The sequence below is a fragment of the Perognathus longimembris genome, chromosome 10, assembly GCF_023159225.1.
Source record: "Perognathus longimembris pacificus isolate PPM17 chromosome 10, ASM2315922v1, whole genome shotgun sequence".
NCBI classification, from domain to species: domain Eukaryota; kingdom Metazoa; phylum Chordata; class Mammalia; order Rodentia; family Heteromyidae; genus Perognathus; species Perognathus longimembris.
Genome location: NC_063170.1, coordinates 20,110,182 through 20,121,579, shown reverse-complemented (window position 1 = coordinate 20,121,579; position 11,398 = coordinate 20,110,182). Strand labels below are relative to the sequence as shown.

Below are 11,398 nucleotides of genomic sequence, written 5' to 3'. Positions count from 1 at the left end.
CCCTCACTGGAGCCTACAGCACCGAGCTGGGATGCTTACTGTAGACACACAGTCATTAAGGGCCCTAGCAGAAGGCACTTACCTGGGCCCCGGCTGGTCCATGTCCTACAGGGCCATGGTGACCAGCCAGCTGTGGGAAGAGACGGTATCATAGGGGTGACCAAGCCAGACTACATGTGTGTAGAAAACTTTTATTTTAACAAAAAATGGCTAAGCTTCCAAAAGTTCTTAAATAGGATTGTGGAGGGGAGAGCAGCATGTCAAAAAGCCAGTGAGCAGGGAGCGCCTGGTGCCAGGCAGACAAGGGGCCAGAGAACCCCACCCACTGGCTTCTGTGTCTATAAATACAGCCCAGCCCGGGGCAGAGCCAGGCTCTATGTACAACTAGGAACACTATGTACACACCCCACTGGGGGGTTCCCCTTCTGAAAGGAGCCAGGGCACAGCTGCCTGGTGGCTACCAGCCCAACCCCAGGCCCATGGTTCCTGGGCCCAGCAGACCCTGCCACGTGTGCCCAGAGCCATACACAGACACTGCTTCCTCCTGTGCATGTTTTTCATCTGAGCAGTCAGAGTGGGAGAAAGTCCACAGGGCCTCTCGCTTCTGCTGTCCTGGTGCTGTATAGCAGGAACAGGTGGCAAGGCCTATGGACCCCGCAGGGTGGCGCAACCTCACACAGGCACTGGCCTCGACCTCCCTGTGGAAGGGGAAGCAAGCCGTCAGCTGCCTCCTGCCATCTTGGACAAGCCCAAGGCAGGTGCAAGAGCAACCAAGGCCAGCAAAAGCACACAGACAGCAGGCAGCAAAAGGCAGCCCAGCCCGGAGCAGTTGAGCTCCCACAGAGCCCTGCAACCTAAGGCGGGTGGCAGGCAGGCAGCCCAGGCCCCTGGCCCCACTCACCTGGAGACGTCACCCCAGCCGTCAGGCTGAAATCAAAGCAACAGGCGTCTCACTGGTGGGCTTGTCCCCACACAGGACACTGTGGCCCAGCCCCTTTAGACGTGGGCTCCTCAGCCCTGGATTATAGACCCACTGTTCTAGGACATGGGGTACCCAGCCCAGGGTGGAGAACGCTGAAGGATACCCTGAGAATGGCCCACTGGAGTTGGTAGACCATGTTCCGTCATCTCCACCGTACTGCCTGGCAGGGCAGGGCAGTGTGAGATGTTTATTTCTTTTCTGATTCTGGGGATTGAACTTATCAACATGCACATACCAGGCAACCCCTCTGCCCCTCAACTCCCTTCCTAGCCCTTTAGAATTTTTATTTTGAGACAGGGTCTAGGTTACCTAGGCTGGCTTTAATTTGTGACCTGCTGAGGTTAGAGGTGTGGGCCACCATGCCTAACTGAGGAGGTGAAGACAAAGCTCAACTAGGTACATGCAGCCCGTGGGCTGTGATCATGAGGGGGAAGGCCCTCACCCCTCCCCGTGCCCCATCCGCTCACCCGAGGGCTGCAGCTTTCTCCGGATGGAGCCAGGGCGGCTGCTGGTCCCAGAGGTGGGGGCTGAATGGGCCCGTGCTGAGGGCTGTGGTGTCTGGCAAGCTGGCTCCCACTGTGGACAGGAAGGACAGGTGGGCTGGGGCCCAGGCTGCCCTGGCCCCTCCCCTCCCACCCCATTTCCAATTCCGTTTTCTCATCTGTGAAATGGGCATGAAGGGTGATGTTCACTCCTGGAGAAGTTGCTATGTGCATCAAATGCAGGAATACAAGGAAGGACCCACCTCGAATTGGACACCACCCCAAGGCTAATACCAAGAGGAAAGATAGACGATTGGGGTCCACAGGTTTCTAGGCCAGGCTAACCCCCGCCCCCACCACCACCACTTCAAGCTGTCCTCCCCATGGGGCCCGTCCTGCGCTTGTCCCCGCACCTCCAAATGCTCCTGGCTTGACCAGGACCCAAGCTCCGTGCGGCGAGACCCAGGACCCAGCTCCACGGAGCGCACCCGCTCAGCAAACTTGAGGGAGTACAGAGTCTCGCTGGCGTTCTTCTCCACGGGGGACACCTAAGGGACAGGAGAGCTGCCACCCCTGGGCTGACGGAGGGGGCCAGGAGCTCCAGGGGGAAACCTGGGCCCGAGGGTGGGGCGCCTGCTCCCCATCCCTCACCTGCACCACCATGAGTGTCTTGCTGTCGCCACTGAGTGAGTCCTGAAGCAGGTAGGTGAGCTTGGAGTTGCGGAAGGGCACGTGGCCCTGGCGGGAGCGGAGGGCAGCAATGACGTCCCCCAGGGCTGACAGGGACTTGTTGATGTGCTGGGCCTCGCGCAGGCGGTGGCCCTCAGCCCCTGACTTGCCTACGCGCTCAGACCCAGCCAGGTCCACCAGGTTCAGCTTCCCTGTGGGGAGGGCACTGGGTGGATCAAGACTGCTGGAGGCTGGGGGAGGGGGGAGGGACAGGGGACCCCTGGGGTCCTCGGGCCAGCCTTCCCCCGCACGTTCCTCACCGATGGTGCGGAGGCCCGTGCTGCAGTCCACACCGCGCACGGTCACGATGAGCAGGGCGTGCGAGCGGGAGCTGTGCTCATTCAGGTTGGTAAACTCCGTGGTGCGGTTTGTGTGGCCAAACTCAAACACCTGGGGGTAGGAGCGCAGGCTTGGAAGGCGGGGGGTCTCAATCACCCCACTCCTGAGCTCTCTGAAGGTAACACTGCCCCCTGTGCCTTTCTCATGAGAGGCTGAGGGCCGGTCAGCCCCCAGCACTGGGGCCCTGTCTTGCCCTAGGGCAGCTCTGCTGCAGCACTTCCCTAACCCCCAGGAAGCCCCCGCTCTCCCTCACCTTGTTGATGTCGTCCACGCTCTGCACCTGGAACTCTGTGAGCCCCGGCACATACAGCTGCCCGCTGCCATCCGGACACAGCCGGATCTCCAGCTTCTCCTGAGGCTCTCTCCCCAGCAGATCCCTGGAGAGATAAGGGGACATTTGGTCTCTGCTGGCCCAGCACCAGACCCCAGCCTAGAATGTGCCCCTGCTCTCTGCCCCATCACACCTCACAGAGCCAGGCTGGCTGTGGAGGTGCACTGATCCCCTGGGCCGGGCCCTCAACTCTGCCCACCACCAGTTCCACCACCACCTGGCCCCCTGGGGGGCCGGGTCAGCCCCACTTGGGGCAAAGAACCTGACTCTACCACGAAGGTTCTGCTGCCCTCCCCTACCATGGCCCCACGGTGGCCAGTGCTCAGACCCACCTGAGGACCTCGTTGTAGATCTCGGCTGCACTGACGGAGATGGTGTACTGCCAGTCAGAGGCCTTTTCCTGCACCTCAGAGAAGAGCAGCTGCAGGGCCCGCTGGTTGATGCCGGGGTTCTCAGGGGTTCCCTGGAAGGCAAACCTGTGTGACCTTGCTCATGCTCACAGAGCACGTCACCCCCCTTCCCCACCCCATGTCCTCACAGGCCAGCTGTGGGCCCGAGGCTCCCATCTACATGCCCTGCACCCGCTCTAAGCGACTTCCTGGGTCTCAATCTCCTGTGAGAGCTCAGCCCTGAGATGACACAGCAGGGCGTGAAGGGCCGGGCACTGCCTGCACACCGCTAAGCAGCACAGGCTCCGGGGCCGGCCGCTCTGAATTCCCTCCCACAGCTACCTTGGACTCAATGTCAGGGAGCCACAAGCTTCTGGGTATGGAAGGGCAGTAGAGATAGAGAAGTACCTGAGGAGCCATGGGCTCACCTGCCTTTCTAGAAGAAATTCAGGGTCCCTGCCTGGGCCCTAGAAGCCTCAGCTCCCCCTCATGGCCCTCTTCACTCCCAGTTCTGCTGGGGAACCTCCGGCCCAAGTGTGCCACCCACTAGCATGATCGAGGCCCAGCATTCCCTCTGCCACAAACTATGCAGATGCCCAGGGCATCAGCTCCCTTGGGACCTCGATGCCACCTCCCCAGGGTGGCATTGTGCCCCTGTGGCAGTGGGGACTGGTCTATGTTCTTGGAATCCCACCCCCTGGGCAGGTTGCCCACCTCCGTACCTCCATCGTGTATGTCTTGCCTGCACCTGTCTGGCCATAAGCGAAGATGCAAACGTTGAAGCCATCGATGCAGGAGGTGATCAGGGCTTGTACTTCCTGGAACACCTGGAGCATACGAGTCAGTGAGGTGTTTCCCAGGCCCCTGGGACCAGGACCCCTCTCCCGCCGCCCCCCCTTGCCAGCTCCAGGCCCCACCACCTTCCAGCCAACAGCTCCCTCACTGGCACTTCAACTAGCTCTAACTAAAAGCACCACCATGGACAGCAGTGGGCAGCCTAGCTGCTGCCCGCCAATGCCATCATGGAGTTTAAGGGCCCACCCTCAGCTCCTCTGCTGTCAAGGAGGGCACAGAAAAACCAAAATGAAGGCTACCATGTGACTGGCACCTCCTCAGGCCTGGGCTTGCCTGCCTGCCTGCCTGCCTGCCAGTGACCAGCAAAGGAAAAGTCAGACAGGGAAAGGAGGACAGCAGGCAGGCTGGCCCTGGACAGAGTGAGAGAGCCAAGCTGTGACCACACGGTGCTCATGGTGGAGGCTTGCCACTGGGGCTCCAGGGTGATGGGTATAGACAGGAGCTCCTAGCTGAGGAGGCCCCAGTCACTGGGAGAGCCTGCCTTCAAGGACTATGTGGAGCTGGGCAGAGTCACATTAGTGGGTGGGGTCAAGGAGATGGGCAGGGCTGCGAGTGGAAGGGGCTATGTTTAGGTGGGCAGTGCCATCATCCCCGGGTAAGAGGAGTTCCCATGCCTTCTGTCCTTAGTCTCAGCTTCCCAGTCTCCTCTCTTCCAGATGAGAGAGAACCTTAGCTCCACACTTCATCTTGTCCCCGACTCTTACACTTTGTTGTGAGCCCTGTCCCCCCTCTCCTCGCTCCCACAGGGCTACACTCACGTCCTGCTGTGAGGCCCATGGGGAGAAGACCTTGTCCAGTTCAAAGGACACAGGCTTCCCCTTGTGCAGCAGGTGGATGATGGAGTCATCGTCGGGATCGAAGGTCACAGCATTGGTCGCCTCAGGTCCTTCCCCGTCCTCTTTGGTGACTGGCCGGACACGAGCAATCACCCGGATATTTCCTGGGATGGATGGAGAGGGAACTGAGTCTAGAACACACCGCCTCCACTCTGTCCTCCGGGGCCCGTCAGCGGCCACAGGAGGCACCTGTCTTTAAAGAAAAGCTCACCAGGGCAAGATGGCCCACCAAGCCACAACTAGCGAGTCACACAGAATGGATTCCCTCCAGTGGGGGCGGGGCACCATGCCTTTGGAGGGAAGGACAGGCCATTGGTGGGGCTCAGGAAGGGCACTGTCTTTCTTTTCTGTGGACTCAGTTTCCCCATGCACCAAGTGAGAAGTCCAGGCTCCCTGAGCAACAGGACTTGATCTAAAAGGGCATGAATACCAGTACCGGACCAGGAGGTAGATAGCACTGGCAGTGGGGCAGCACAGTGGGTGCTCGGTGGCATAAGCTGGTCATGACACCCTCTAGCTCCGAGGTGCCCTGCCTTCCCTCTCTATCCACCTGTCCCCACCAGTTCTAACTGTGGCTACTTGAAAAGCTCCCAACACCCTCCATCCGTCCTGTACCCAGGGGCTGGCTCTCCGAGCTCCTTCCAGCCCTGGTGACTCAGGATCACTCTTACTCCAGCTAAATTGAGCACGAAGACGGGGCATTTGTTATGGGTCCAGCACTGGGCAGGGATGGGTGCTTCCCAGGGCTTGTGAGCCTCGGGCTTGAGCAGGCTCCAGGTCAGCCACCCTGCAGCACCGCCCTGCCCCACTCCTCAGCCACTTAAGGCCTGGGAGTAACTGCCATGGCATGAGCTTTAGCACTGACTCAAGTTCAAGTCCAAGATGGATCATGACCAGCCACATGGCTCTGGGCCTACTTCTTTGTTTGTTTTTTTTTTTTTTTTTGCCAGTCCTGGGGCTTGGACTCAGGGCCTGAGCACTGTCCCTGGCTTCCTTTTGCTCAAGGCTAGCACTCTGCCACATGAGCCACAGCGCCACTTCTGGCCATTTTCTGTATATGTGGTGCTGGGGAATCGAACCCAGGGCCTCATGTATATGAGGCAGGCACTCTTGCCACTAGGCCATATTCCCAGCCCTGGGCCTACTTCTTGAACGTCTCTGTGCCAGTGCCCTTGTCAGCAGGGGACTAGGACAGTTCGTGGGTGACAGGACACGTGTCTGAGGGTGCCTGGCGCACAGGCGGAGGAGCTGGTACAACCCTGCCGGGCCACCTGCACTCACCTTTCAGCCGCACCAGTTCATTGTGGCACTTCTTGCGTAGTTGCAGCTCCCGGCGGTACTTGCGCAGTAACTCCTGGTTGTTGCTGTTGACCTCCTCGATGGCCTGGCCGATCTGGGGGCATGCACACTCTGATGACAAAGCCATCAAGGGGCTGGCTCTGTCAGCCCCACCTTAATGACCACAGGTTCTGCCTCCTGCCCTGAGTACTTGACATATACCACCTCAGCATTTTCTCAAGAATCCCCATATCACAGATGGGGAAACTGGGTGCCAGGAGCCAAGAACAAGTGAAGAGCGGGGCTCAGCCTTCACTGCACAGCACCAACACTTGGTTACATAATTAGATGGGCTCAAGTGCACAGCTGGCGAGCACCAGCTACCACCTGAGCCATGCCTCCAGTCCATCATTTTGCTGGCTAATTGCAGATTCTCTCCAGGCTGGTTTCAAACTGCTATCTTCCAGGTCTCAGCCTCCGGAGTAGCTAGGATTACAGGTGTGACTCACTGGCACCCAGCCAAGAACTACTTTCTATTCTCCAAATAGATTAAGTCTCTGCAGGGCAGTCACAAAACCTCAAGGAGCTATCAGCTATAAACAGCACAGGAGAGGCATGTAAGAAACACCGGCTAGTCTCACGCTGTGTAACTATGTGTAACTCCAGCTTTAGAAAACTAAATGAGGGGCTGGGAACGTGGCACCATGCTAGACTGATATGCCTGAGGCTCTGGGCTCCATTCCTAGCATCAAAGGTGGGGAAAAACTAATCATAGAAATCTGGGCCATACCCTTAACCTTTTACATCTCTTAGCATGGAGGACAAAGAAAGCTGTACATTGTTGCTAAAGAGTATGTACATTTTAGACCAGATTGTATTTGTACTGTCAGTATGGCAAATGAGTGAGAAAATGTTAATACACTATTGTTTTTTTTTATTTCTTTTTTTGATTCAGCTTATAAACTGGGCTGAAAAACCTCAATTTATGTTCATGACAGTGGGGATTTTTTTAAATGTCTACATTCTTTCTAATAAACTGTTGGAACATTAAAAAAAAAAAAAAAGAAATCTGGGCCATAGTGTTCTTGCTGAGGATGCCCGCACTTAGGAGGCTGAGGCAGCAAAACGGCAAGGTTAAGACCAGCCTGGGCTACATAATAAGAACCTATCTCAAAAAATAAAGAAAAGAAGGGAATTAGACACAAACCTAAGAATACGTCTAGCATGGCTGTGCTACATGTTTGGCTTAAAAGATCGTTAAAAAGCCAAGCATAATCCAGCACTGGTAGCTCCTATAATCATAGTGATCTGCGAATCATGGTTCAAAGTCAGCCCACAGGAACGGTCCCATGAGACTCTTATCCCTAATCACCACCAAAAAAAACAGAAGTAGAGCTGCGGCTCAAGCTATAGAACATTAGCTAGCCTTGAGTGAAAAAACTCAGGAATACAGTTCAAGCTCCACCATTGGCACACGCACTCGCGTGCATGCACATACACACAACCCCCACAGAGCTAGGCACGAAGGTAGCACTCAGGAAGCTGAGTTCAAGGTCAGCATGAGCTGCAAAATGAGACCCTGTCTCCAAAAACAAAGGGGGGAGAATAAACAATCATAGTAAGACAAACATGTAAATCTTGTGCCAATCTATTTCTAAACTGATGGGTCCATGTGTTCAGAGCCAGGTAGGGCTGCATCCCGGGAGCCGGGGTAGAAAGGCAGCCTTGGGTTGGTGCTCCAGGGCCTCCACAGCCCAGCCCATACCCTCGCTGCTCACCTCGGCCTTGACGCTCCTGAGCGCTTCCTGCAGCAGCATAGGGAAGCCGCGCACCTGCCTCTTGAGCCCGTTGTAGTCATTGGTGAGGGTCCGCAGGGCCGGCTGCAGTGTCAGCAGGTTTGTCCGGACGCCTGTGAGAACACAAGGTGAGCTGTGAGATGGACCGGCTGTGAGGCCAGGTTTGGGGAGGCAGAGTGCAGCCGGCAGGCTCACCTGCCAGGTTCTCGTGTACAGCCTTCATCTCCACCTGGGCTCGGGCGAAGGCCTCCTCGATGGCCCGGTTCTTGTCCTCTTCCAGGGACTGCATCTCCTCCAGCATCTGTCCATGTGCTCGCTCTAGCTCTGCCTCATACATGGCAATCTGGTGGCCAGGCCAGGAGAAGACTCAGGGCTGGACGCAGAAGGAAGTCCCGCCCCACTGCTGCAAGTCCCCCACGAGTATGTGGAATGGTCTTCTCGCTCCCATCACCTCCTAGCCACTGCCTGGCACCAACCCAGTCTGTCCCAGGCACAGAGCAGGCACACAAGCCACGTGCCTGGGGAGGAGAGCATTTCCTGTGATGCTCCTGAGCCCCCACTGGAAAAAGGCTCCTATGACCAGAGCATGTTAAAGATGAGGAAACAGAGACTTGAGCAAAACTTTCCCTTGGCCGCATAGCCATGAAAGGGAAGAAGGACTGGATCCCGGGCCTGTGGAGTCCCCAAAGGTCTAGCCTCTGGTTTTTACCCAGCCTTTCTGCTCCCCGAAGTGGCTTGCACACCTGAGCCCGCAGCTGGGCTGTCAGCTGATGCGAGCTTTGAAGCTGCTGCTCCATCTCCTTCAGCACCTGCCGCTGCATGGCCACCTGCTCCTGCAGGTGCTGGTTCCGAGCCTGGGACTCACTGAGGGCTTGCTTGGTTTTCGATGACTCCACCTCCACTGTCTTGATGACATACTATAGGATGCAGGAAGGATGTCACCATGGGCGCCCTCTAATGCCAGGGGCCACACACCCCAAGAATCATCCACTAAGAAACCTTGGTGAAAAGGACAGGAGCCTCTCACCCTAATGAGAGCCGGCTGGGAGCAGGCTGCAGCCCAGCCTGGGCACCCACAGACAAGGAGGGCAGAATCTAGCAGCTTCAGTGCACCTGGGTCTGGCACTAACAGACCCTTCGAGGCACTGGTTCCCTCTGCCTGGCCCTAAGCAGCAAGAGGGGATGAGGCAAGACAGGAAGGAACCGGAAGGAACTGCAGCCTCTGGCAGCAGGTGATTCACAAGCCCCTCTTTTGAGTCCAGGGCCTGCACGGGGCACTGCTCAAGGCCGCCCAGCTGTAGCTCACCTTGACCGGTGGTGACTGGGCCCGCAGGCTGGCGATGGTCTCGTGGCTGTCCCGCAGGCGCCGGCTGAGCCGCTCCTCCTCCTGTGCCTTCTCAGCCAGGCAGTCCTTGAGCCGCAGCTCCACCTCGGCCAGCCGGTCCGTCTTCTGCTGGACCTCCAAGTTCAGTTCTGACAGCATGCCTTTGTTCTCCGCCACCTCCAGCTGCAGCTGGGACAGCTTGTCTCGGAGCTGGGTGCTCTCCTGCAGACAATCAGGAGGACAGAGGGAGGGGCAGGGGCAGTGTGAGGCGCAGAGCCGGAGGGACCCAGGGTCAGGGCCCACCCCGCCGGCTCACCTGGCTGTGCTCACAGCCCAGGCAGGGCGCCGCAGGCTGTGCCCGTAGCTCCTGCAGCTCCTGCCTCAGCCGCTCATTCTCTACCATCAGCCGGTCCCGGTGCTTCTCCAAGTCTGTGCCTCCCTGCGGAGAGCCAGGGCCCAGTGGGGGCATGGGGCAAGAGCAAGGGCAGAGGAGCAGCGAGGAGAGACAAGGAAGGCAAGCAGGGGAGAGGGAAGAAGGCAGGAGCTCTTGTGAGACAGACAGCAGAGGGGAGGCAGGATGGGGGGGGCAAGAGGGGGAGCAGGAGGCGGAGGCTGGAGCATGCTCCCTGCTGCCCCCGCCCCTCTGGGTCTATTTTCCTGAGTGTGAAAATAACAAGAAGTCACACTGATGCAGAGTTCACACTCCTATCGTACATCAGCAAATCAGATCCAACTTCCTGCCCTTGGGACGCACATGCCCGCAGAGGATACTGGCCAGGCGGGGATTCATGGCAGAGACAGGGTGTGAGGGGCTCAGCGATGGGCTGCACCCCCGGGTGAAGAGACTGGGCACCTGCCCCCTCCTCAGGCTGGCACCAGAAGGAAGCCTCACCAGCTCTGATCGCAGTCGGCTGACTTCCTGGGCCTGGCTAATGAGCTTCTCCTTCAGATTCTCCACCTGCGGGCACAAAGCAGGGTGGGTCAGGGGCCGCGGGGGCCTGGGCCCTCGCTCTCAGCCTCCCTCTCCGGGTGGCTCCAGTGACCTGTGACCCACACAGCCTCAGCACCAGACTGTGCCTGGCACTCAGATAAGACAAAGTCAGTCTGCTCCCGACAGTGCCATCCGTGTGCTCTTCCTGCAGGAACAGAGAGCCAGCCCGTGCTGCTCAGGGAGGGCGGGAGGGGAGCCCCGCGCGCCGCCCAGCAGCAGCTCTCGGGGAGGCTGGGGCCTCCTCAGGGCACAGGCCCCGTCTGAGGGCCCTATCTGTAATTTCACAGTATCTTTCTTGTATGGACTTAAGGCCCCACAAGCCCTGCTCTGTCCTTGGCCCCACCCCCCACAATGTTCTATGTTGAGTGTTTGCTGTAAGTTGCCCTGGGAAGCCCGTATCTCCCCAGTGAGGGCATGTCCACCCCCCAGTTGGCCAATCTGCTGGCCAGGGTGTGAGAAAAGGGGGTGAACACCATCAGCGACGAAGGGGGATGCCAGCGTGGTGGCCAAGCCCATGGGCACAGTGACCCAGCCCCCGACAGTGACCCTTCTCTGGAGTTGACCTCTGCCCTCGCCCAGGTGGGCCCGGGAGCCCCGCCCACATCAGCCCACCCGCAAACAGCTCCTGAGGGAACACGCCGGCGGAGACCTTGGCGGCCGCCTTCAGCAGCACGTGCTGGGGTTTCCCCTGCGGATCATTCTGTGGCGTCCACATCTTGGCTCGCAAAAGGCACAGTGGGTGGCAGATGGACGCTGGTGGGTTGGGAGGTTTCCATCAACAGGCCATGAAAGCCCTGGGGACTGATTAATGAATGACAGGCTACAATGTCCTTTATGCCACCTTGCTCATCCCCCAGGAAGCCTTCCTTATGGAGTTGCCAGCCAGGCAAGGGGGCTGAGGAGCTGCCAGAGGCAGCCACGCTGGGTTCCCCACAAGCCCAGCACCTCTAAACTCTTCCTCTAGTACTGAGGATTGAGCAGACAGACAAGCACCTACCAGATTTAGCTTTCAAGAGAGGCCGGGGTTTAGATGCTGGGGGTGTATGTGCAAATTCTCCCTACTTTC

At 58.2% G+C, this 11,398-nt stretch overlaps 1 protein-coding gene across 7 annotated transcripts in view; it reads right to left on the bottom strand.

Annotated features, from left to right (window-relative positions):
* Positions 1–177: 177 nt before the first annotated feature.
* Positions 178–11,398, bottom strand: part of Kifc3 (kinesin family member C3) — a 71,070-nt gene continuing 59,849 nt past the window's right edge. For 6 of the 7 annotated variants that reach the window (XM_048355488.1, XM_048355490.1, XM_048355492.1 and 3 more), the window contains 16 exons: positions 10,234–10,299; positions 9,658–9,780; positions 9,324–9,563; positions 8,761–8,934; positions 8,213–8,360; positions 8,000–8,130; positions 6,225–6,336; positions 4,866–5,047; positions 3,975–4,079; positions 3,196–3,326; positions 2,786–2,909; positions 2,454–2,583; positions 2,116–2,345; positions 1,878–2,012; positions 1,450–1,558; positions 178–698 (listed from right to left, as the gene is read on the bottom strand). In XM_048355488.1, the coding sequence (XP_048211445.1) occupies positions 673–698; positions 1,450–1,558; positions 1,878–2,012; positions 2,116–2,345; positions 2,454–2,583; positions 2,786–2,909; positions 3,196–3,326; positions 3,975–4,079; positions 4,866–5,047; positions 6,225–6,336; positions 8,000–8,130; positions 8,213–8,360; positions 8,761–8,934; positions 9,324–9,563; positions 9,658–9,780; positions 10,234–10,299 (2,166 nt within the window). In that variant the 3' untranslated portion in view covers positions 178–672. Of the gene's footprint in view, positions 699–901; positions 928–1,449; positions 1,559–1,877; positions 2,013–2,115; positions 2,346–2,453; positions 2,584–2,785; positions 2,910–3,195; positions 3,327–3,974; positions 4,080–4,865; positions 5,048–6,224; positions 6,337–7,999; positions 8,131–8,212; positions 8,361–8,760; positions 8,935–9,323; positions 9,564–9,657; positions 9,781–10,233; positions 10,300–11,398 lie in introns of all 7 variants that reach the window. The other variant, XM_048355489.1, reaches the window with a different exon arrangement.